Source organism: Medicago sativa, chromosome 8 (assembly GCF_051527215.1).
Source record: "Medicago sativa cultivar Bolivia chromosome 8, Bolivia_mono, whole genome shotgun sequence".
In the NCBI taxonomy this organism is placed as follows: domain Eukaryota; kingdom Viridiplantae; phylum Streptophyta; class Magnoliopsida; order Fabales; family Fabaceae; genus Medicago; species Medicago sativa.
In genome coordinates, this window is record NC_140756.1 from 86,842,975 (window position 1) to 86,864,635 (window position 21,661).

Sequence of the window (21,661 nt, forward strand, 5' to 3'; positions counted from 1 at the left end):
TGTGATAATTCATCAAATTAATCGGTATTGATTCAACAAACAACAAATAAAACAAATTTTCTATTGTTTATTAAATCACATTGTCTCATTTAAGAAGATCATTGAAGATCATGCACATCTCTTGTAAGATAAAGTGTCATGTATCACTTGATGTGGATCAATCTTTTAAAACCATGATAAAAATCGATGTTGTTCTATGTAAGAATAAGTTTATGGTACTCCCTCCGGTCCCAAATATAAGCAAATTTAACTTTTTAAGTTCATTCAATTAATGATGTATGTGGTCCATATTATGAACCACATACATCATTAATTGAATGAACCTAAAAAGTCAAATTTGCTTATATTTAGGACCGGAGGGAGTATTACTCAAGAAAAAACAATAGAAGACATCAAAACTCAATTTATGTTCTTTTCTTTTTTTACTTTTATCGAATCAATATCAATTAAATCACTATCTCATTCATAGAAACGTTGAAAGCCATGAATAAATGGCAACATCAATTGTTGTCGAAATTCGTAAACCACATAGAACACCCATCCACTCCAGCTGTCGCCCTCTGGTTGTAGTAAATATAAAACATACTCCCTCCGTTCCGGAATAACTGACCCATTTTCTAAAAAAAAGGGTCCCAAAATAACTGACTCATTTCAATTTTCAATACAACTTTCATCATTCCCAATACAATATAACACTAAATAATACTACTTTTATCATTCCCAATACAATATATTCCACTTTCCCCTTTATTTATACACTTTTCTTAATCTGTGTGAAAAACCAAAGTAGGTCAATTGTACCGGGACGGAGGTAGTATCTTTTACTTTATGAACTAAGAAACATAGGGCATTGAATATAGAAAAATGAAATTGAAACCAAATAATGTGACAGCACTAACCCCATAAAAATAAACTAATGAAAAGTACATTTGGTTCCAAGTTTAGACCACTAACTAACATATGAAACGTGATATATTATGGATTGGGAAACTGCGAGGAACTTTCTTGCACACAGTATCATGTTAATTTCTCTATATCTTTAATTAGTAGTAGTATATCCTAATATAGTAGTACTATTTGTCATATTGAAGTATGGGATATAATCTACTGCATGGAAAAAAGCATACCTATCTCTAATTACCACAGTCAACCAACAAATTAAATTAATAAAGTTCAGAAAAGGTATGTTCTGTAGTTTTAATTGGTCGTGGATAAGCTAGGTGTGCTCTTATAATTAGTGTTATATATAGTATAGTTGCATGAGTTGGTCAATTATTGTTCTATTCGATAAAACTAATTGTACACCGCATCCACATATAACATATTCAGCGTACCTTTCAATATGTTTGTCTTCCAACCTGTAATATTTTAACGGAAAATGTTTAGGTGTACACCTATATGATATATCTATCTTGAGAGAAAGAAAAAAAAAAAGATTAAGAGTAAATGAGGTGATGAATGATATTTTTTTTTTATTTTTTTTTTTGTGAATAAACGTGATAAATAATAGATTGATTTTTCAATAATAATTTTCTTTCTTATTAAACAAGTCTCTATGAGATATTATGAAGAATATGATGATTTTTTTAATTAAATTACCTACTATATATAATTAATTAGTGTAAATTACCTACTATTGGCAAGAACATAACTTTTTAATTTTATTAAAGAAAAGATGTTTGTGTTTTGACAGAATGACTATGCAAATACTACAACTTTATTGCATTGTCTAGAAATGGGGTCTTTTGCATGCTAACCATCATCTGAATATATTACACTCACATGGCAATAGAGAAAATATTCAAAGTGGAAGAAGAATCATAAATGCTAGGATGGCATCTTCAAAGATACAAATGGTTTATGGATTTAGGCAAAAATAGGGTAATGAAGAAAACGAGGTTTAAACCAACAATAGAAGTAGTATTTCAAGAAAAATGTGGGAACTTTATAGCTAGCTATGTGTATGATTTCAATTTGAAAATGGTATATAGTGTGACCCATTAAAGATATGTAAGTACTTACTACTCAATGACAATTTGAATATGATAAGGACATGTGAGATTGTAATGTGGCAATTGGTATATATGGGTAACCATAAACAGCAAGGCTTGGTCTCCAGATGTCCATTATTAAGGAACGGGAAAGATCACTATTTAAAGCAAATGTAGATGTGGAAAGCTATAACATGATGCATTGTTGAACAACTTTTTATATCGATTCTAACTCGTTTTTGTGATAGATGATAAGATGAAGAATATAAACCATTAAAATTTATAAATGTAAAATAAAATCATTTTCAGGTGATTACCCATTATTTCAAAATCAATTTTTAAGATTGATACTCCCTCCGGTCACTATTATAAGCAAAAATTGACTTTTTAGATACATTGAATAATTAATGTATCTAGTCTATAATAAAGTCTACATACATTAATTATTCAATGTATCTAAAAAGTGAAATTTTGCTTATAATAGTGACCGGAGGGAGTATCTTTGAGATAAAATAAAATGAATGTTTTATTTTTAATCATATCTTGTACTCCCTCTGGTCCTATTTATAAGAGAAATTTTGGTCAACAAAAGTTAATGTATCTGGTTAAAAAATTGGACCAAATACATCCGCTTTTGTTTACTCAAATTTCTCTTATAAATAAGACCGGAGGGAGTACATAATATAGATTGGAAGGAAAAATTTATTTAAAGGAAAATGGGCAGGGGCGAATGGTAGTATAAGGGAGGGGTAGCCCTTGCTACCCCAAAAAAAAATATTTTTTTGAGTGAGTAGGTATATTTTTATATTTAGCTACCCCTAATAATATATATTTAGCTACCCCAAGTTTTATTTTAAGTGAACTAATTTTTTTCTATCTTTATTTAACTTCCGGTTGAACTTCAAATTATTTAATCGTGTCATATAGGAACCGAAAGATTTACACCCAAAGAGATAAATAATAATAATCTTTATAGTTTATCTAACAGTAAAATAATACAAAAGTGGGCACATACCCACAGCCCACCACACAATTATTATTAATAAAAAAACAAGGTAAAGTGGCTTTTTAACTCTTCAGATCACAACACAACACACAACACGGGATCCCCACGCAACACAATTACACAGTACACACGAGAGAGACAAACAAACAATCCGTGCGGTGCCATGGTGACCTAAAAGTAACAGGTTAACAACAAGCAACATTAATTAGATTCTCAATTCACCCAGGTTACCAGGTATGATCTCAATTCACATTTCACAATAATCTCATTTAGTTTGAAATCAATTTTTTATGTTTTGCTTTGAAAAGGACATTGCAAGTCAGTTTAACTCAGATGCAATTATGGATGAATTTGAGTCTTTGAAGGGCCGTGGAGTTCAATTTTCATAAATAGCTGCTATTAGTCTTTATTTCTTTTGTTGTAGCTTTTTTGGTACAATCCGCTATTCTAATGTGGCTTTTTTGATACAAAATAGTTTATTGCCGCATTTTTAGGTATAATCCGTTCTTGTTGAATCAAGTGTATATTTTATTAAGAACATTTCATATAAGTAGTAGTTATTGTGAATTTTTTTGCCTACTGCATTAGATAAGTTTAAAAAAAAATTATATGTGGCCACCTCATAGAATTATCGCTAGCTTCGCCGCTGATAATGGGAACGAGATAAAACTAGACCAAAAGCTTGTATTCTCTTTTTTGATAAAAGAATATTATTCCCATTATATATAAAGTTTGTATTTTCTTAATACATACTTAATATAGATTTCAAATAAATAAGGCTTAATTGCACTTTTGCCCCCTATATTTTGCCAATTGTGCGATTTTGCACCCCATTGTTTCAAACGAGCGATTTAGCACCCTATATTTTGCCAATTGTGTGATTTTGCACCCCATTGTTTCAAACGAGCGATTTTACACCCCAAGAAATCATAAAAATATTCAGTTTTTTTCCAAAAAATTTAAAAAATCAGAAAATATAATAAGATTTTTTTAAAAAATTCTGGAATTTAATTTTCAAAATACAAAAAAAGTAAATTTTCAAAATTTTAAAAAAAGGTCAGATTTTTTTAAAAAAATTCTGAAAAAAATTTAATTTTTAAAAATCTGGATACAAATTTTAAAAAAAGGTCAGATTTTTTTAAAATTTACTTTTTTGTATCCAGATTTTTAAAAGGTCAGATTTTTTTCCAAATTTACAAATTTTAAATTTAATTTTTAAAAATCCAGATTTTTTTTGTATTTTGAAAATTAAATTTTAAAAAAATCTGACCTTTTTTTAAAATTTGTATCCAGATTTTTAAAAATTAAATTTTTTTCCAGAATTTTTTAAAAAAAATCTGTCTTTTTTTAAAAATTTGTATCCAGATTTTTAAAGATTAAATTTTTTTCCAAAATTTTTTAAAAAAAATCTGACCTTTTTTTGAAATCTGGATATATGATTTTTTTTCTGATTTTAAAAACAATTACTATATTTTCTGAGTTTTTTAAATTTTTTGGAAAAAAACTGAATATTTTTATGATTTTTTGGGGTGCAAAATCAGAAAGGGGGAAAAGTATGGGGTGCAAAATCGCTCGTTTGAAACAATGGAGTGCAAAATCGCACAATTGACAAAATATAAGGTGCAAAATCGCTCGTTTGAAACAATGGGGTGCAAAATCGCACAATTGACAAAATATAGGGGGCAAAAGTGCAATTAAGCCAATAAATAAAAACATTTACTCATATGTTTACAAAAAATAAGTTGAGCACGTGAAAGTTGGTGAGGAAAGGGGAGCGAAAGTGAAGTGATTAGTCAAAAGGACGGTAATAAAGTTAACTAAAAAGGAAGATTTATGTCAAAGAAAGACATGATACAGATTATAGGCATATAAAATACTACTAATTAAAGTGAAAAGGCAAGAATCAGTCCTCACGAGTCCTGACAGAGTGTACAAAGTCAATGTCCTTAACTTAGAATTTTCCTAGTTGTACTTCAATTTTAAAGTATACCAAATTCCCTAATCCCCATGAAATAAAAATCGAAATATTAAGTTTTAATTATATCTAGTCATCATATAAATATTATTCTCCCATGGGTAAAGAAAGCTCTAGAGTAGTTAGGAGAATGGAAGTTGGAATTTGAGGTTTAACTCATTCTTATAAAACCGGTTCATAAGGTGAGGAGTGTATCCTCTTTATAAATTTTTATGAAGAGTCTTATTTATTCGATGTGAGATTTGAATTTTTTCCAATACAACTGTCTCACGCCCCCATCACTCTTTGGGCTTGGTGCGTGGATAGGTAGATGACCCTTGAATTCGACAAGTTCTGATACCATGTTGAAATTTGAAGCATAACTCATCCTTATAAAACCGGTTCATAAAGTGGTGAGTGTCTCCTTTTTATAAACTCTTAACAAGAATTTTATCTATCCGATGTAGGACTTGTGTTTTTTCCAATAATGGATGTTAGGATATAAACATTTTGGCTTGTTGTAAACTGTTCCTTGCATTTTCTGTGTATCATATAGTTGAAGAGTTTGTTCCTACAATGCATAATCAATACTATTATTGTCATTTACTCAAAAAAAATACTATAAGTAATTGTCATGGTTTTAGGTTCGATACTGAGTTTAAAAAAAAAATACTATAATTGTAATGGTTTCTTGTTGAGCAATTCAACGAAGTTTTTCTACCTGTAAAAAAATATCTCCCTATCCCACCATAATCAATTTATTTAACTATTTCACATAAATTAAGAAAATATATAAATAATATAAAAGAAGGTTTTATTTTTTCTTAAAAAAATATAAAACTATGTTACTTTTACTAAATTATGACACAATGATTGTCAAATATTGATGTATTCATTGTTATTATAAATATAAAGTGAAAGGGATTGACTTAGAAGTGGTGTAAATAATATTAATTAGAGGGTAAAAAATAAAATTAAAAATATTGCATTGAAAATTAAACGTGTCATTTCTAATAAGTATTTACAATTTCAAAATATTTTAATCCCCATCCTCTCCTATTCTTGCTACATATAAAAATATATCCCATTTTAGTAGCTAAGCTCATAATCCCCCTTACCTCTCTTCCTTTGTTCATATACTGCATATACTCTTGCTGGAAAAAAATTCTCTCTTGCTCTTCCTCTCTTTCTTGCTAGTTTTCTTTCCTCACATGTAATATAGCACCAACTTGTTAACACAAAAAGAAAAAGCAAATACATTTATATCTAGCTCTCAAAGTTTTATACTATAGCATAGAGTAAAACACAAAGATTTAGAACCAAACTTGATACTACTCTTTACCAAGAGAAACAAATATGGTGTTGGCTTCACCAAAACCAATGAGGAATGAAACGATTTTACCAAATGATCTTATTCCTATAGTGGACCTCAAGAGTGAAAGGTCAGAAGTAATAAAACAAATTGTGAAAGCAAGTGAAGAGTATGGTTTCTTCAAGGTGATAAACCATGGTATTAGTGATGGAACTATTGCCAAAATGGAAGAAGCAGGGTTTAGTTTCTTTGCAAAACCAATGTCTCAAAAGAAACAAGCTGCACCTGCTTATGGTTGTAAGAACATAGGATTCAATGGAGATATTGGTGAGGTTGAGTACCTTCTCCTCAATGCTAACACTTCCTCCATTGCTCAAATATCCAAAACTATATCCAATGATGATCCACATTCTAACTTCAGGTATGTCATGAAAACTACCTAATTACTACTATTTTAGATTTTTCTATTTGTCATTATCCTTTGAACATTTAGTAAGTGGAAGTAGTAGATTTCTCCTTATATGCAATAACATTTTGAATTTTTTTTTGTCTCACTTCATTCAAATTGAATTAATATTTTATTATTAAAGTATCTAGTTATATATTTAACCATCTTTCTCTTGTGATGATTAAGGAACGATGTGGAGTGATGAGTCTTGAAACAAATTAATTATGTGAATAATCAATTAGATAAAATGGTGGGTAATATATAAGTCCTAGATCACATTCAATTTTGTAGTCATTCTTAATTAGTTTTTATTTTATTTTAGACTTAAGTTTAATTATAAGGGTAATTTTGATGACATAATACAACTTATTATGAAACTTAACATTGTACAAACGAAATTAACCAACTTTATTAATTAGTGTGAATGTATTAAAAGAGCCTTGTATATAGAATCAAAGGTATTATATTGCTTTTCTATGATTTTTTTTTATATTGGTTTTTTTTCTTATTTTTTTAATTTATTATATTGACTTTTCTATGATGTTGGGACTTGGGGTGGCCATATAGAAATTAGAAACTGTAATATTAAGTATAATAAGACTATAGCCTACAAATGTGAATTGATAGTTGGAGAGTTGCGGTATCATGCACAATATACTTTTTTTTTTTATGGGTCTTGTTAACGAGTGTTTTCGGACAATCTTTAAGCATTTCAAAAGGAGAAATTATTCCATAAAAAAAGTCAAATGTTTCAATTTTCAATGCATTGATTGCATAACTTTTCAAAAAAAGTTACCTTTGGTTCGAGAGTTTTGGAGGGGAGGGGAGGGGAGGGGAGGGGAGAGTTTTAATTTGACGTGTTTGGTTCAATTTTTAGAAGGGGAGGGGAGGGAAGGGGAGATGCGCAAATTTTATTGCACAGTCAAAATTATCCTTATATTAATTTAAAATCTCAATATTATCCTCGTAACAACATTTATTATTATTATGTTAGATTATCCTTGAAACAACTTTTACTATTATTATATTATTAGTTTATCTTGTAACAACTTTTATTTCATATTATTAACAATATTTTGTTGTAACAACTTGTATTCTATATTATTAACAATTTTTCCTTGTAACAACTTTCATTACTCTTTGTAACAACCCTATTACTAATCCATTATTCCATCGTCTACATCATATTGTTATCGATTACATCGTTATTGTTTCGTTACTTTATTATCCTTATTTAATTAAGTTTAAGGGTAAAACAGTAAAATAATTTTAAAATCCTTCCCCTCCTCCTGTGAACCAAACACACTTTTAATTAAAATATCTCCCCTCCCCTCCCCTCCGTTAAAATTCCTCCCCTCCCCTCCCCTCCCCTTCTCTCCCCTCCTAATTCTCGAACCAAACAGACCCTTAAAGATTTTAAAGAGTGCCCCGGAGGCACTAGTTACCATTTCCCTTTTTATATTATGGACCATGCTATAGTGGGTTATTAATTGGCTAGCAAATAGATAAGGGTCTTGTTAACGAGTGCCCTCATGGCACTCTTTAAGCATACCAAATTTGGAAATTATTTTAGAAAGAAAGTCAAATAGTTCAATTTTCAATGCATTGAATACATAATTTTTTATAAAAAAGTTACTATTTAAGACCCTTAAAGAGTGCCCCGGGGGCACTCGTTAACATTTCCCAATAGATAAATATATTATGCCCGTGACTATTTTAGTTCATTGAGTAATTTTTAACGTATTGTTTTGAAACTACTACACCTTCCTGTGACTTGTATTGTTGTATCTGACCACCAGCAAAGAATGAATGTGCTTCAGAGTTCAACGTTTCCCCTCTTTAAATGAATATCATGTTTAGTTTTGTTATTGACCATAGATACTATTTGATCATAAAAAAAAATGGACCATATACTATGTTTATTATACGACTTGTATGTTTATATTCATAAAAAATGTAGTGCAATATGAATTTAGTGTATGTTTGAAAACACGGTATTAGTTTTCGCCAATTTTAACAAATCAACCGAAATTTCAAACATGCCCTTAAATCATGTACTGCTACATATTTTTTTTTTGAACCGGCAAATATTATTAAACGTCATCCCCGCAAGACGCAAGGTATGAACGAAATAAGATACAAATGGTGCCGCATATAGACGGTACACCATAACCACCTAAAACACCCCTGAAGATAAACCAACCAAAATACATCACCACCTAAAACAAGCTCCATAAAAACAAGCACTGTAAACACGGTATCCACCATCGTCCGTCGTCACTACTCACACTCAAAGAACACCCTCAAAATAAAACTCCCAGACCCCGACATCCAAGCTGAGCCACATTTCAAAGAGCACATAACCGAAGGATCATGCAGCTATCACAAACCTCGCGACCTCCGATCCACCGAAAGAGCACAACACAAAGCCCAAAAACCAACTTAAGACAAAGAACTGACTCCCGATCTCGAATCAAAAGTGATCGGCCCACCAGACTAAAGTATCAAATTAGCAGGGCACCTCTTGCCCCCGGTACACCAGAGAAAAACCAAACCAAGTTTAGGTGTAGGAAATGCATTTACCATTTTTATTGAAAAAATTAGTATACATATTAGTAATTATTTTTTAACATAAAAAATTTATTGTTAAATACAATAATGTCTCTTAGTATTTATTTCTATTTTTGAAAGGCATGTAATTTGAAGAAGATAAAAAGTAAGAAAAGATATATATAGATAAACAAATACAATGTCTGTAACACAACAGTATAGATATAAATATGAGTATTGCAAAGGTTTGAAGCATGACATATTGAGTAAATAAAAGCTGAAAAAAGAAATAAATAAGAAAGGGAAGGTGCAGTGAGTAGTCAAGAAAAGAGGCAGATAGAGTACTAGTGGCACTGACAAAGCTTGAGTTCAGTAGTTACTTGTATCTATCTTAGTCATCACCAGCTAAGAAATCAAATGATCATGTTTGTGTTACAGTTATTTTGTTAATTAGGAGTAATTACTACTCCCTCCGTCCCAGAGTAACTGACCCATTTTCTAAAAAAAAATGTCTCAAAATAACTGACACATTTCAATTTTCAATACAACTTTCATCATTCCCAATACAATATAACACTAAATAATACTACTTTTATCATTTTCAATACAATATATTCCACTTTTCCCTTCATTTATACACTTTTCTTAATCTGTGTGAAAAACCAAAGTAGGTCAATTATACCGAGACGGAGGGAGTAAGATTTATGATATGATTATGACAGGTGTAGGGTGAGTGAATATACAGAAGCAGTGAAAGAGGTGGCATGTGAGATATTAGAGCTAATGGCAGAGGGTTTGGGGGTCCCTGATACAAAGGTTTTCAGCAGTTTGATAAAGGATATTGATAGTGACTCAGTTCTTAGGCTCAATCACTACCCACCTACACTTAACAAGGACAAGTCACATTCCAACAATGTTGGCTTTGGGGAGCATTCTGACCCTCAGATCTTGACCATTCTTAGATCTAATGACGTTTCTGGTCTTCAAATTTCTCTTCAACATGGTCTCTGGATTCCTGTTAACCCTGACCCAGAAGCTCTATGTGTTAATATAGGTGATGTCCTTGAGGTATTTTTCCTTTTCTTATTTTCATATGAATAAGTTTTTTTTTTTTTTCTGTTCTATTCAGTCGTGTTATTTGAACATCAAAATAATATATCGTATATACATTATATCTCGTTTCTTACTTTTTACCTTCTATAGTTTATACGCATTTAAAAAATACACACAAAAATCAAATGATAATGTATTCTATATCAAAAAATTATTTCTCTTTTTATTCTTTCTATCTTTTAAGTCATTTTAACCCCCACAGACTTTTCTTGATTCAGTTTGCTTATACCATAATAAAAGGGAGGGTCTCACACTCACTAGGGGCCTCCTCTTGTCATTAAAAAAAAAAAAAAAAAACCAAAGTAGGGGCCTCCTCTATCTATCTATCTATCTATATATCAGCAGCACTAGCATGAAAAGGGGAAATATTTTCAACTTGATAGGAATTGAAGTGAAATGACTTGCATTATTGACTTAATGTCTCTGGAATTGAATTTTAGCAATATCAGTTTTCTGTTCATGATCAATGACACAAAAAAATGGGCTAGCTACCTATACTATACTATACTGATAAGGTTCAAAATATTTTGGGGGACACATCAATTAAATAACCTTGCCTTATCCCTATCATATCCTATTTTAATTTTACATAATTGAGTAAATTGATTGGTATCATTTAATCTAATACGTGCCATTTCGTAAATTTGAGGGACTAAAGTTACTCATCCGCTACCATTTCGAGGACCAAAATACCTATTTACTCAGAATGAATGAGAGTTGATGAGAAGTAGTAACTTTGGTGGGAACTAAAAAAGGAGGTAACTGATTTTGTGTGGGTGTATTGTGATTGTGATGACAGGTTATGACAAATGGAAGGTTTGTAAGCGTGAGACATAGGGCAATGACAAACTCATACAAATCAAGAATGTCAATGGCATATTTTGGGGCTCCACCTCTAAATGCTTCCATTGTTGCTCCACCAGTTTTGGTTACACCAACCAGGCCCTCTCTCTTCAGACCATTTACTTGGGCCGACTACAAAAAAGCCACTTACTCTCTAAGGCTTGGTGACACCAGAATTCAACTTTTCAGAGCAAACATTGCATGAGCATTCATAAAGTTGAGTATGCACCAATACTTTTTACTATGTAATTGTAATGTAAAGGACAGGTTGTTGTTGTTCCTCTCACTCTCTCAACCTTTTTTATTATTTATTTTTGTTGTCCATTTTGGACCTAGGAAAGGTTGTATGCTTTTGTTTGCCTAAATATGTTACAAAGTTAACTTGACATGGCAAAGAAAGCTACTGTTCTTGCATGTAAGACTGAGTACTAATAGATGGTTGCCAGTTCTGTTCTGTACCCTTCCTTCTATCATCAATCACGATCTCTCTCTGATCTCTCTTGTCTTGCCATTTATTTATCTTATTAATGTTGCCAACATACTGACTAGATAATGTTGCAGCTGATATATGCATACAAGACTATAGCAAATTTGTATTTCAGAATTAATGAGTTACAACAAGCTAATTTATTACACTATCTTGACAGACTATAGCAGGAAGCAACTAGTTTTGTGATCATCACATTTATTTAGACATTACATTGAATAACATATCTTATTCTCATTCATTCTTTCTTAAGACTATCTCTTTCTCATTCATTCTTTCTCAATACCTGTTCTTGAAAGCAATTGGCACAAAAACTTAATTGGAAGTGACAACCCCTTTGAACATTGATTCATAACTTCCATCAAGTTACAAATAAATATTTATCAAAATTTATTTGTACCTATTCACTTTATTAAACAACATATTTTCACATCAGTCATAACAATTGATTTTAATTAATTAATTATTCTTGCATCAACAACAATATTCAAAGTTTATTCTTTATCCTTTTCCTTGAAATCAAACCTCCTTTCTAGTTCATGGTCTGGAATTGTTCTAGTCAGATACACAGTGAAGCCACATGGCACATGCAGTTACAGTATAAAACCAGTGAGGGAATATGAATGAATCTACGTGGAATGAGTTACCCCCACATAATTAATGATGTTACAATACTATGTTCTACAGATTAATTCTGAAAAGTTTAGTCCATCATCGTACTATAGTAATAACAACACACTATGGTAGCATTATTAAATAATGAGATAAGTTCAAACAGTATAATAAATAACTCTACACCTCCATGCATGCAGAGTTACAACTGTATCATCAGTGAAAGACTGTAGAAGAAGACATGTCAATATTAAACAAGGATTTTGGATCTTGCAGCAAAACGGGAACACTTCCTTCTACCAGTTTTATTTAGCATGCAAACACAATTCTGAAGAATTTCAAAATCCTCTTCCCAAAACAATAAAGATGCTTTGTCTGGATTTTTTAGAAGCATCTTTGAAGTAAGGAAACCAGCGATAGTCCATGTCTGCATCAACCTCGATTGCTTCCCAATAAACTTTCCATTTCTGGTATCATAATATTCTGGCCATTTATCTACACAAAGTCTTTTCTCTGCTAAATCAACTGCCTTCTGTGCTAAATCAGACCTGCCCATCTTGATGCATGCTAAAGTAAACTGTAATTTAAAGGCACCATGTCAGCTCATTAACACAAAAGCTCTCATTCTTCCATAATCATAAAGCCTCAACGCACCAATATCAGGAAGTAATTTTTTCTTGGAATTTGACATAAAAGCATAATTGAGAGGCTCGTGATATTATGTTTTTTTTCTAATAAACAGCAATCAAAAGAGATATTGCATTCAACTCCCTTAAGGTATGCTAAAATAACAATTACATGATACACCCTTCTATGTTTAAAAGAATACTCACTACCGTGTTATTTGTTGGAAAAATTGTACAGGCTTCCCTCAATTCTGTTCAAATGACACACCCTCCCTCTGTTTTTAATAATAGAGGAGAGTGTATAATTGAGGAGCAATCAATATATTTTTAGACTTTTACAACATAGAGGGGGTGTATGTGTCGATTAAACATATTTCAAAGGCGTTAAGTGTAATTTTTCTGTAGTCGTAATGATAATAATATTACTAATCATCATCTTAAGGATAATATTGTCCAAACAAATATCAAACTCACCTGCCAGAGAAGTGTTGGCCAAGACCCGCCATTGTGATATGACCAAGGGCTGCAAAGAGTGAGACAAAAGTTATTATTGTAACTTCAACGGTAGATGAGAGTGCATAACAAACAAATATATCGAGCAAGAATTATGCAACAGCCAAAACCTTTTTGATAAAAAGAATGTCTATGGCGAAATGACTAATGGCACGCATGCATGAAACAGTTGTGAATTTTTCATAGAAAGGGTTATGTAGGTTGTGGCATTACTCTTTCGAAAATAAAACAATGTCAAAAAGAACAAGAAACTTTAAGAGCCTCACGTGTTCTTGGGGTCACAGCCAGTGATTATACGCCACTCCTCACCTTCCAATGCTGGATAGCATATTTTGAGAGGCATTTGACCAATGATATCATCCCATTTGTCGTCTATTAAATTCAAAATGCCCTCATTTTGTCTTGTTGTGCCTAAAGAAGAGACAATGGCCCAAAGGTTTCCGAGTGTGAAAAACCTGAAGTCCATATGAGCAGGTTGCAGATTGCCTATGAAGTATCCACCTTCCTCAGATATCCAGTCCACAAGCCATGAAGGAATTTGCTCAGGATAGATGTTAAACTTGTTGACAGCATCAGTAGAATACTCTTCAGTCTTATACCGATAAATTTCATTAATCTTCTTTATGTCAACCCAATAATACTCTCTCATGTGAAAGGAGAGTGCACTCAGGCGATTACTAACGGCAGCCACCAGATCCCTGGTTGTATCGTTCACTATCAGCATCTCACGAGAACAGCGTAAAGCTGAATAAAATAATGCCTGCATATATTCAAACACAATTTTATGAGCATATATCCAGATAGTAATAGTAATAGTATTACACATAATAATTGAATTGTTTCATCATGCTGTTGCAGAAGGAAGACCTCCGAAGTTCAACTCGGAGACTCATGATCTAACTATTCAATTAAGAAGACAAAACTATATATTCATTCATAAATCACCGAACCATCTAACACAGGACAGAATGATAGTGAACACATGGACAAAATTTAACTTGTTAGAGACGGGAAGAACGCTATGGAAGACAATCAACTGTGCCACAAACAACCCCAATCCAATTTAAAACTTAATTGTATAAAGATGATGCAATAAGTAGTATCAGTTCAGTAAAGCATATTTTCAAAAGTTCTAAACAACCAATCTGTCTTAGTTTTGAATATGAAAAAGGTTGTCGGTCATTTTGCAACCTTGAGCGAAGAGAAACTTGTACATTTTAGAATTCCCAGTTATTCTGGCAAAGAATAAAGATTTTTAAAACAGTGAAATCACTTGTTCCAGCTCAGTGAATCTAACCAGAAGAATGAGATGCTGCTCCAAATAAAGAGCAAGAGACCATGTTACTAAGCGGAAGAGTTCTCGTTTTAGCACCAATAAATGAAAGAGCATAAGTATAATGCAAGTGAAAGAGAACAACCACTAAAAATTAGAAAGGAACAAGTTGTTATCACATTGACTAATATAAAAGTTGACAATAAAAATGGCACGGGCCAATGTGAATAGCTTCTTAAAAGTCTTCGGCCAACTTTTGGGCCCTTTTGAACTACTTCCAACATCTCCACAATACTCACTCCAACAGAATCAAGAGTCCCAATATTGAGAGCATCCATCGAACACCAAATTAGGCAAGTAAAGCTTAACCACCTAGAGAAAGCCATGTCTCCGGGCTTAACAATTTGGTAGAAGCAACAGACAAAAACCAAGTATAATCACCATAAGACAGAATCTAAAACTTAAAGAAGAAACAGATAGGGACTAAGGGTATTTCAGGGTACTTAAGTCGCACATTGAGTAGTATGTGTAAAAAGAAGAAAAGTTAAGAACAAAAGCAGCAGAAATGTAGCTCAAGGTGGATAACATGTTTGCAAACATGGCTCAGAGAAAACGGGTGGAGAGAATTGGGAGAAAACTGAATTTGGTATTTGATTAAAATGAGTAAAACGGTATTTATAAGTGATTATATCAATCCCATTTATAGGCACTAACAAACCGCTGACTAATTATTATGCTCCAGCTAGCTATATTTTTAGTAATTACTAATATAAACAATGATAGCGAGCAATCAGCTTACTTGGATTTCCAGAGGGTGACCGTGAATTCCCATTCTTCTATCAATCATACAAGAACCATCGGTGACTAGTAGAGAAGGAAACATGTCAAATCCATCGGTTAAACACAACTTAAGGATCAGTCTTATGCCGGTCTGGACATCCACTCTATCTTGCAATGAATAGTCACCTGTTAACTTCCCATATGCTCTCAACAATATAATCCACCATAATCCTGATAACAACAGTTTTTCACATAAGATTTAAAATTGAGAAGTAATGTGAAGAAAATTTTGAAAAGCAAAATGATAGTAACACTCTCTGGAAAAGATGACGTATTAACAACAGTGCAATAACTTTTCATGTGATAGAAACATGCTTTAGCTTCGAGATTTTTTTTTTTTTTACCTGAATCAACAGGGGCAACACGGCCTATAGCTGATTCACCAAAATCAGGATCTGAAACATCCTCAAATGCTTCATTGCTTTCATCAAGAGGGACAGTTCTAACTTTGAAGCTCGCTGGCATCAACCCTTGCCCTGGGCTGTAGCAGTCAACAGTCTTCTCCCAACTCTGGCAAAATATAAACAAATATTAAATGAGGAACAAGTGTACTAAGTCCCATAATTGCTTCGCCAACATAATTTGTTTGAGATATACATTGGTTAAACTTAGCAAGTGAGCCATTAATCAAGACTTTCTCCCTTAAGTTCTGATGAAATAATGATATGGATTCATTGGCTGAGAACATTTAAATATTTCAACAGTGGCATATTAGATAAAAAAATATAGTAGGACAACTCAAGATGAGTAAAGAAACATCATCTTTCACTTATTATGCGGTAATAAAGCTAAATTGCATCATCTACACAAATTATACTGTATGTAAATAAACTGTGCTGACAGAATCAAGTATATCTAACAGTTCTAAATGTGAAACCAGCGCATTTATTTTCAAAAGTTCAAGTAAAATTCGACACATGCGTCAGGGGAAACTATTTTGTAAAAAAAGAGAGCAAGTAGTAACAGATTAAATTCAGTTGTTGAAGCCATAATATACCTGCAATTGCAAAGTGTGTAGTAGAAAATTCTTGACAATTTCCCCTTCACCATTGAGCAGAAAGGCAAGTGCGGATGGAACAAAATCACGGATGAATACTTGATCATAATTCAGAGGTTGTTTCTCATCAGGATCATTAGCTGCAACAGTCCCAACTGGATTCCCACAGTAAGTAACAACAGCACCTCGAAGCAACTTCCAAGCTTCCTTTTCAATCTCAGAAAGCTCCCTCTCAGCTTTATTCTCATTCAAATCATTCAACTTATTATCTAAATTTACATTCGACCCGTCAACTTCCTCCACTTTACTTTGATCATCAGTCTCAATTCTATCAAACAGCAAGGGCTTTGGATTCAAAGCAGTTTGAATGAAAATATTCTCAAAGCTTTTGTCATTATTAACATTAGAATCAACCGATGTAGACTGGTTTCTAAAATTCGAAGCTACATTCGGTATCAATGATCCAACCCTAGGCCTAAAATTCCTAGATCGAACCCAATTTGAATCGGTAATGCTAAAATCTCTCCGATTCAAACCATTCAAATTTATATACCCTACAATCTTAGTATTATTGCATCTATAGTATCTATAGCTATGGATTGATCTAGAACAGCTTGTCATCATTGTTGAATCACTAAACTTAATTGAAGAAAACCCAGAAATCAATGGAGTTTTAGTTAGGATTCTACAACAAGGTTTCATGGTAGAAATTCCAATATAGCTACCAGTAGTCATGTGTATATTAAGATCAAATCAAATAACAATAGCCCACAAAATTAAACAATTTGGGAATAGTAAAAATCAAGACTTTAATCTATTTCTATAATAAAATAGTAAAAATAGATCTTGAAAGTGATTATTCTATAAGTTGGTAGCTGAAGATAATTGGAATGGAAATTTACAATGATTAAGTTATATACTTACAGATTGAGGGGATGATTATTGTGTTGAATTGATCAATGGAATGAAATTAGGTTGAATTTTGAGAATGAAAGTGTTTGAGATTTATGAAAGATGAACAGTGAAGATCAAAATGTGAATTTATAAGCTTTGAAATGAAAAGGGAAAGTTCGTATGGGCAAGGAGGGTGTAATTACTTTACTGTCCCTCTGTCATGTGCAGGTTGTTTTGTTTTTGGGTTACTGTGGATTTTACAATTATAGCCTTTGGTAGGTTTTGTTTTGCTAATTTGAATCGTACACACCACACTTTTATACGTTCGATGTGTTCTGATTCACAGAATCAGGTCAATAGCTATAATGAACAATGATAAAAAAAAAAAAATATGATTTAAATCAGACAACTAAAAAGGATAATGATAATTTTTTAAATAGTATAGTGGTTAAAAATTTGTCTTTTAAGATAAATAAGTGGATGTTTAGGGTTCGAATTTCAATCTTTATGTGTGTTATTATGCAATTTTCTACCAACTTAAACTCACAAGAAAAACAAAATAAAGATTTCATTGGCACACTTCTAGTTCTGGGATCTGGATTTAATTATAAAGTAAACAATTTTTTTTTGTATACTGTAAACAATTTTGTTTAAGTAGATAAAAACATGTGTTCTCGTGAACTTAGCTCAGTTGGTTTGAACAATGCATAAAATATGTAAGGTCCGAGTACAAACCCCGGCTACTAAAAAAAGATAAAAACATGCAAAAAAGATAAATGGCTTTTGAAACCACATTTTGAGTTTAATGTAAAATCACGTTTGGCTTGGTTTCGTTGCGTCTCCTGTCCGTAACTTTGGACAAACACGCTTTCCAATTTTGATTCTTGATTTTCCCCTAAAAAATGGGATAGGGTCAAATTGGGTAAAACATAATAAGAATGATGTGGTAAGGATAGCCATGTTATCAAGAACCGAGGGTAAAGCCGTCTAAGTAAATATTTCTGTAGATATTTTGAATGCATCAAAGACCAAGTTGTGTGGGTCTACGAAAAAGTACCCAAATACCAATTTTTTAGCGAAAAAAGCACAAGCAACTACCACATGTAACTGTTTACGTGCCCTCTTTTTATTGGCTCCTTAACACATCTTTGTCTATTCTCCTTTTCCACGTGCTGCAACAATTGGATCCTGTACAAAAACGCGTGGCTTGTTTGTCCATGTCTTTTTCTTCTTGTTAGACAAAAAACATAATAAGCACGTTGAACTTGCACTTATCAAACTCCATTTGTATACGATGGAGAGAGAATTGTAGCATCTAGCAATCGCTCACAAGCACTTGTATTTTTTAAAAGAGAATTGTTAACTTAGACTAACAAAAATTACGAAGGTTTAAGTCAGCAAAAGTGCAGCTTTTTATTTTGACAAAAGAATCAATATCCACTAGTGTAAACCAATTTAAAGTAAGTGATAGTTTAGTAAATATCCCTTAAACTATTTGTTACTCCCTCCGTCCCATTTTAAAGGACCTAATTTAAAAATATGTATTATTCACACATGTTTTGACCCTATTTTTTACTAATATATAAAGACAAAATATAACATATAAGATGTTGTTAGATTCGTCTCGATGAATATTTTCAAAATATCAAATTTTCATAATTTTTTCTAATAGATTATTAAAGATATCTAACTTCAAAATTGTGCATTGGCATACGTGACAGGGTCAACTAGGTCACATAATATGGGATGGAGGAAGTATAAAATAAAAGTGGGTCTAAATTAGCAAATTGGTGCAAGTTAACAAATATGTTTTAATGAAAATTACTAAAGTAACCCTCAAGTTATTAGTTTTAAATAATAAAGATGAAATATATTTTTGTCCAAATGAAAATGTGCATTTTTGCTAACTTGGACCTTCATGTATTTTGTTGGTCTAAGTTAGCAAACCCCTTTTTAAAATACCTCAGACTAAAGTTAACTATCGTTCGTTTGTGAACTGCAATTAAAAAGTGTTCGAGCTCAGCCATATGTAGAAACATTAGTTGACTGCTGTTCAAGTTTAACATAGGCGCTAAAGGATAATTTGGGTAAGCCATGATATGTGATCGTCCATTTATCATAATAACAATCAATGTAACGCCCACTTTTTAATTACTTGATTTATTCCTTGTTACTTGATTTATTGGTTTATTTATTGAGCCTAGAAATATATTTATATATATTTATATGAATTATGTGATGAGATGTGAATATTATATGATTTCGTATGATTTTATGTGGTGAGAACATTTATGTGATTTTATATGGTTTATGTGCCGTGATATTTATGTAATGTATTTATGTGAATATATTTGTTATTTGTGAGAGATATATTTAATTTAGAAATAAATAAGATTATGAGGAGTATATGATTTTGTGAAGTTGTTACGTTGGGTGACTTATTTTATTTAATAAATAAAATAAGATATGAAAAATAAAATAAAAATATTAGAATTTGGGCTGTGGTGTGAAAAGAGTATTTTTAGAGGTGTAAAGAGAAATTAGAGTGAGGTTATAAATAGAAGGAGTTAGGTTGAGAAAAGTTTTTAGGCAGAACGTACGTTTTTGGAGAAAAAGGGAGAAAAGTCAGAAAAGAGGAGAACAAGAGGGAGGCCATCGATTTTCATCTATAACCAGGTAAGGGTGAGACTAACTTTCAATATTATTAAGAGTATGATTCTGAAAAATGGATTTAGCATGATTAGGTTGAGTTTTGTGAGAATTGATGAATTAGGGTTTGAGGGAGTTTGAGGATTAATTGATGAAAGGTTGTTAGATTGATGAAGAGACTGTAATTAGACCTTAGATAATCCCCATAATGATTATCAGAAGAAATTTTGAAGCTAAAACTATGTGATTAGATGAGATGTCGGTGAGTTTAAGAATTAGGGTTGTGAGGTTTTGGAAAACGATTTTTTGAGTGGTTTAAACTTGAATTTTTCTGTAGAATATGATAGAGCTTAGTGTCAGGAGCGCGTAGGCGAAAACGGCATCGAAAACGGATCAACGGTTTGAGTTTTACGGCCGAAAACGTGAAAGGTAGAAAATCTGAAGTTGTCTGTCGAACTATGAACGTGCCACGATGGAAGCCCAACGTGCCACGATTTTTCCAGAACCGAAACCATTTTTAGGTTGTCCAAACGTGCCACGATGGTACCTCAACGTGCCACGATGCAGTGTTGACTTAAACTATATTTGACCCATTTTTATGCCTCTAAAGGGTTCCTAAGATGTACAGTAAGGCCCCAAATCAATAAGCTTAATGAGAGGGATTTAATTAAGGGTTATAGGAGTAGTTCCTTGCCATAGTGTAACCCACCTTGTGAGTAAGTGATGCTTAGTTGCCTTGATTAGTTTCCTTGCGATCCTTTCGCACATGTAGTCTTGAGATGACCTTGGGATAGGGATGAAAGTTGTTCATGAGATTATAAAGTATTCAGAGAGCTTAAGCTAAGATGATTTTATGTTAGTAGAAGATGATGAATGATAATAATATATGATTAATATGTGATCTATAAAGATGTTTATAATGTTGTTTCTCATTGAATGATATTGCTATTTTATGATGCTAATTATGTGCTGCTATGTTACTATTACTATTGAATTATGATGATTAATGAGACGATTAGTGTGCTAATGCTATATGATTATTATGTGACTTATGTGCGATGTTTATGACGTTGTTGTCTATCGATTGATGTTCATTATTATGCTATTCCTGAGTTATCATGTTGCTGTTAATTGATTATGTTGCATGAGTCTACTTGAGATGTCGTCCAATTTGTTGGAGTTTTTAAGAAGTTGTCCATTTTAATGGAATTGTATAAGATGTTCATGTTGTTGTTCAAGTTGCATTTAGAGTTGTGTTGTTGCATAGTTAGCGAAGGGGGCTTAATGCCCGACAGGTCCAATTATGACCTTAGCGAAGGGGGCTTAATGCCCTGGTGGTACCACATGCATGTTGAAGTTGTCTAAGTTGTTGCGAAGTTGTCTAAGTTGTTGCTGAAATTGTCTGAGTTGATGTTGAAGTTGTCTAAGTTGTTGCGAAGTTGTCTAAGTTGTTGTCGAAGTTGTCTAAGTTGTTGTTGAAGTTGTTGTTGCATTGCAGAGTCGTCGTAACTTATATTTAATGAGGATCTAACGATTTAATGATGATGGTTGTT

General features: G+C 32.2%; 2 protein-coding genes across 2 annotated transcripts; one reads left to right on the forward strand and one right to left on the reverse strand.

The window, feature by feature from the left end:
* The first annotated feature begins 6,051 nt into the window (after positions 1-6,051).
* LOC146902763 (gibberellin 2-beta-dioxygenase 2-like) lies at positions 6,052-11,711 on the forward strand. The gene is made up of 3 exons (XM_085732336.1): positions 6,052-6,684; positions 9,984-10,329; positions 11,174-11,711. The coding sequence occupies exons 1-3, from the start codon at positions 6,308-6,310 to the stop codon at positions 11,420-11,422; spliced, it is 972 nt and encodes a 323-aa protein (XP_085588462.1). The 5' UTR covers positions 6,052-6,307; the 3' UTR covers positions 11,423-11,711.
* Positions 11,712-12,190: 479 nt separating this feature from the next.
* Positions 12,191-17,581, reverse strand: A/N-INVC (Plant neutral invertase family protein). The gene is made up of 6 exons (XM_085732335.1): positions 16,566-17,581; positions 15,913-16,078; positions 15,528-15,739; positions 13,722-14,215; positions 13,417-13,465; positions 12,191-12,893 (listed from the first exon to the last, which is right to left on the reverse strand). The coding sequence occupies exons 1-6, from the start codon at positions 17,298-17,300 to the stop codon at positions 12,567-12,569; spliced, it is 1,983 nt and encodes a 660-aa protein (XP_085588461.1). The 5' UTR covers positions 17,301-17,581; the 3' UTR covers positions 12,191-12,566.
* Positions 17,582-21,661: the final 4,080 nt, after the last annotated feature.

What these genes read in the sequence shown, in the direction of transcription:
- LOC146902763 (XM_085732336.1), top strand. Translation starts at nt 6,308, where the DNA reads ATGGTGTTGGCTTCACCAAAACCAATGAGGAATGAAACGATTTTACCA. An exon ending in GATCCACATTCTAACTTCAG is followed by an intron (nt 6,685 to 9,983) that starts GTATGTCATGAA and finishes TGATTATGACAG; the next exon opens with GTGTAGGGTGAGTGAATATA. An exon ending in ATATAGGTGATGTCCTTGAG is followed by an intron (nt 10,330 to 11,173) that starts GTATTTTTCCTT and finishes TTGTGATGACAG; the next exon opens with GTTATGACAAATGGAAGGTT.
- A/N-INVC (XM_085732335.1), bottom strand. Translation starts at nt 17,300, where the DNA reads ATGACTACTGGTAGCTATATTGGAATTTCTACCATGAAACCTTGTTGT. An exon ending in TGTTGCCCCTGTTGATTCAG is followed by an intron (nt 15,740 to 15,912) that starts GTAAAAAAAAAA and finishes TGTTGTTATCAG; the next exon opens with GATTATGGTGGATTATATTG. An exon ending in GTCACCCTCTGGAAATCCAA is followed by an intron (nt 14,216 to 15,527) that starts GTAAGCTGATTG and finishes GAATATATGCAG; the next exon opens with GCATTATTTTATTCAGCTTT.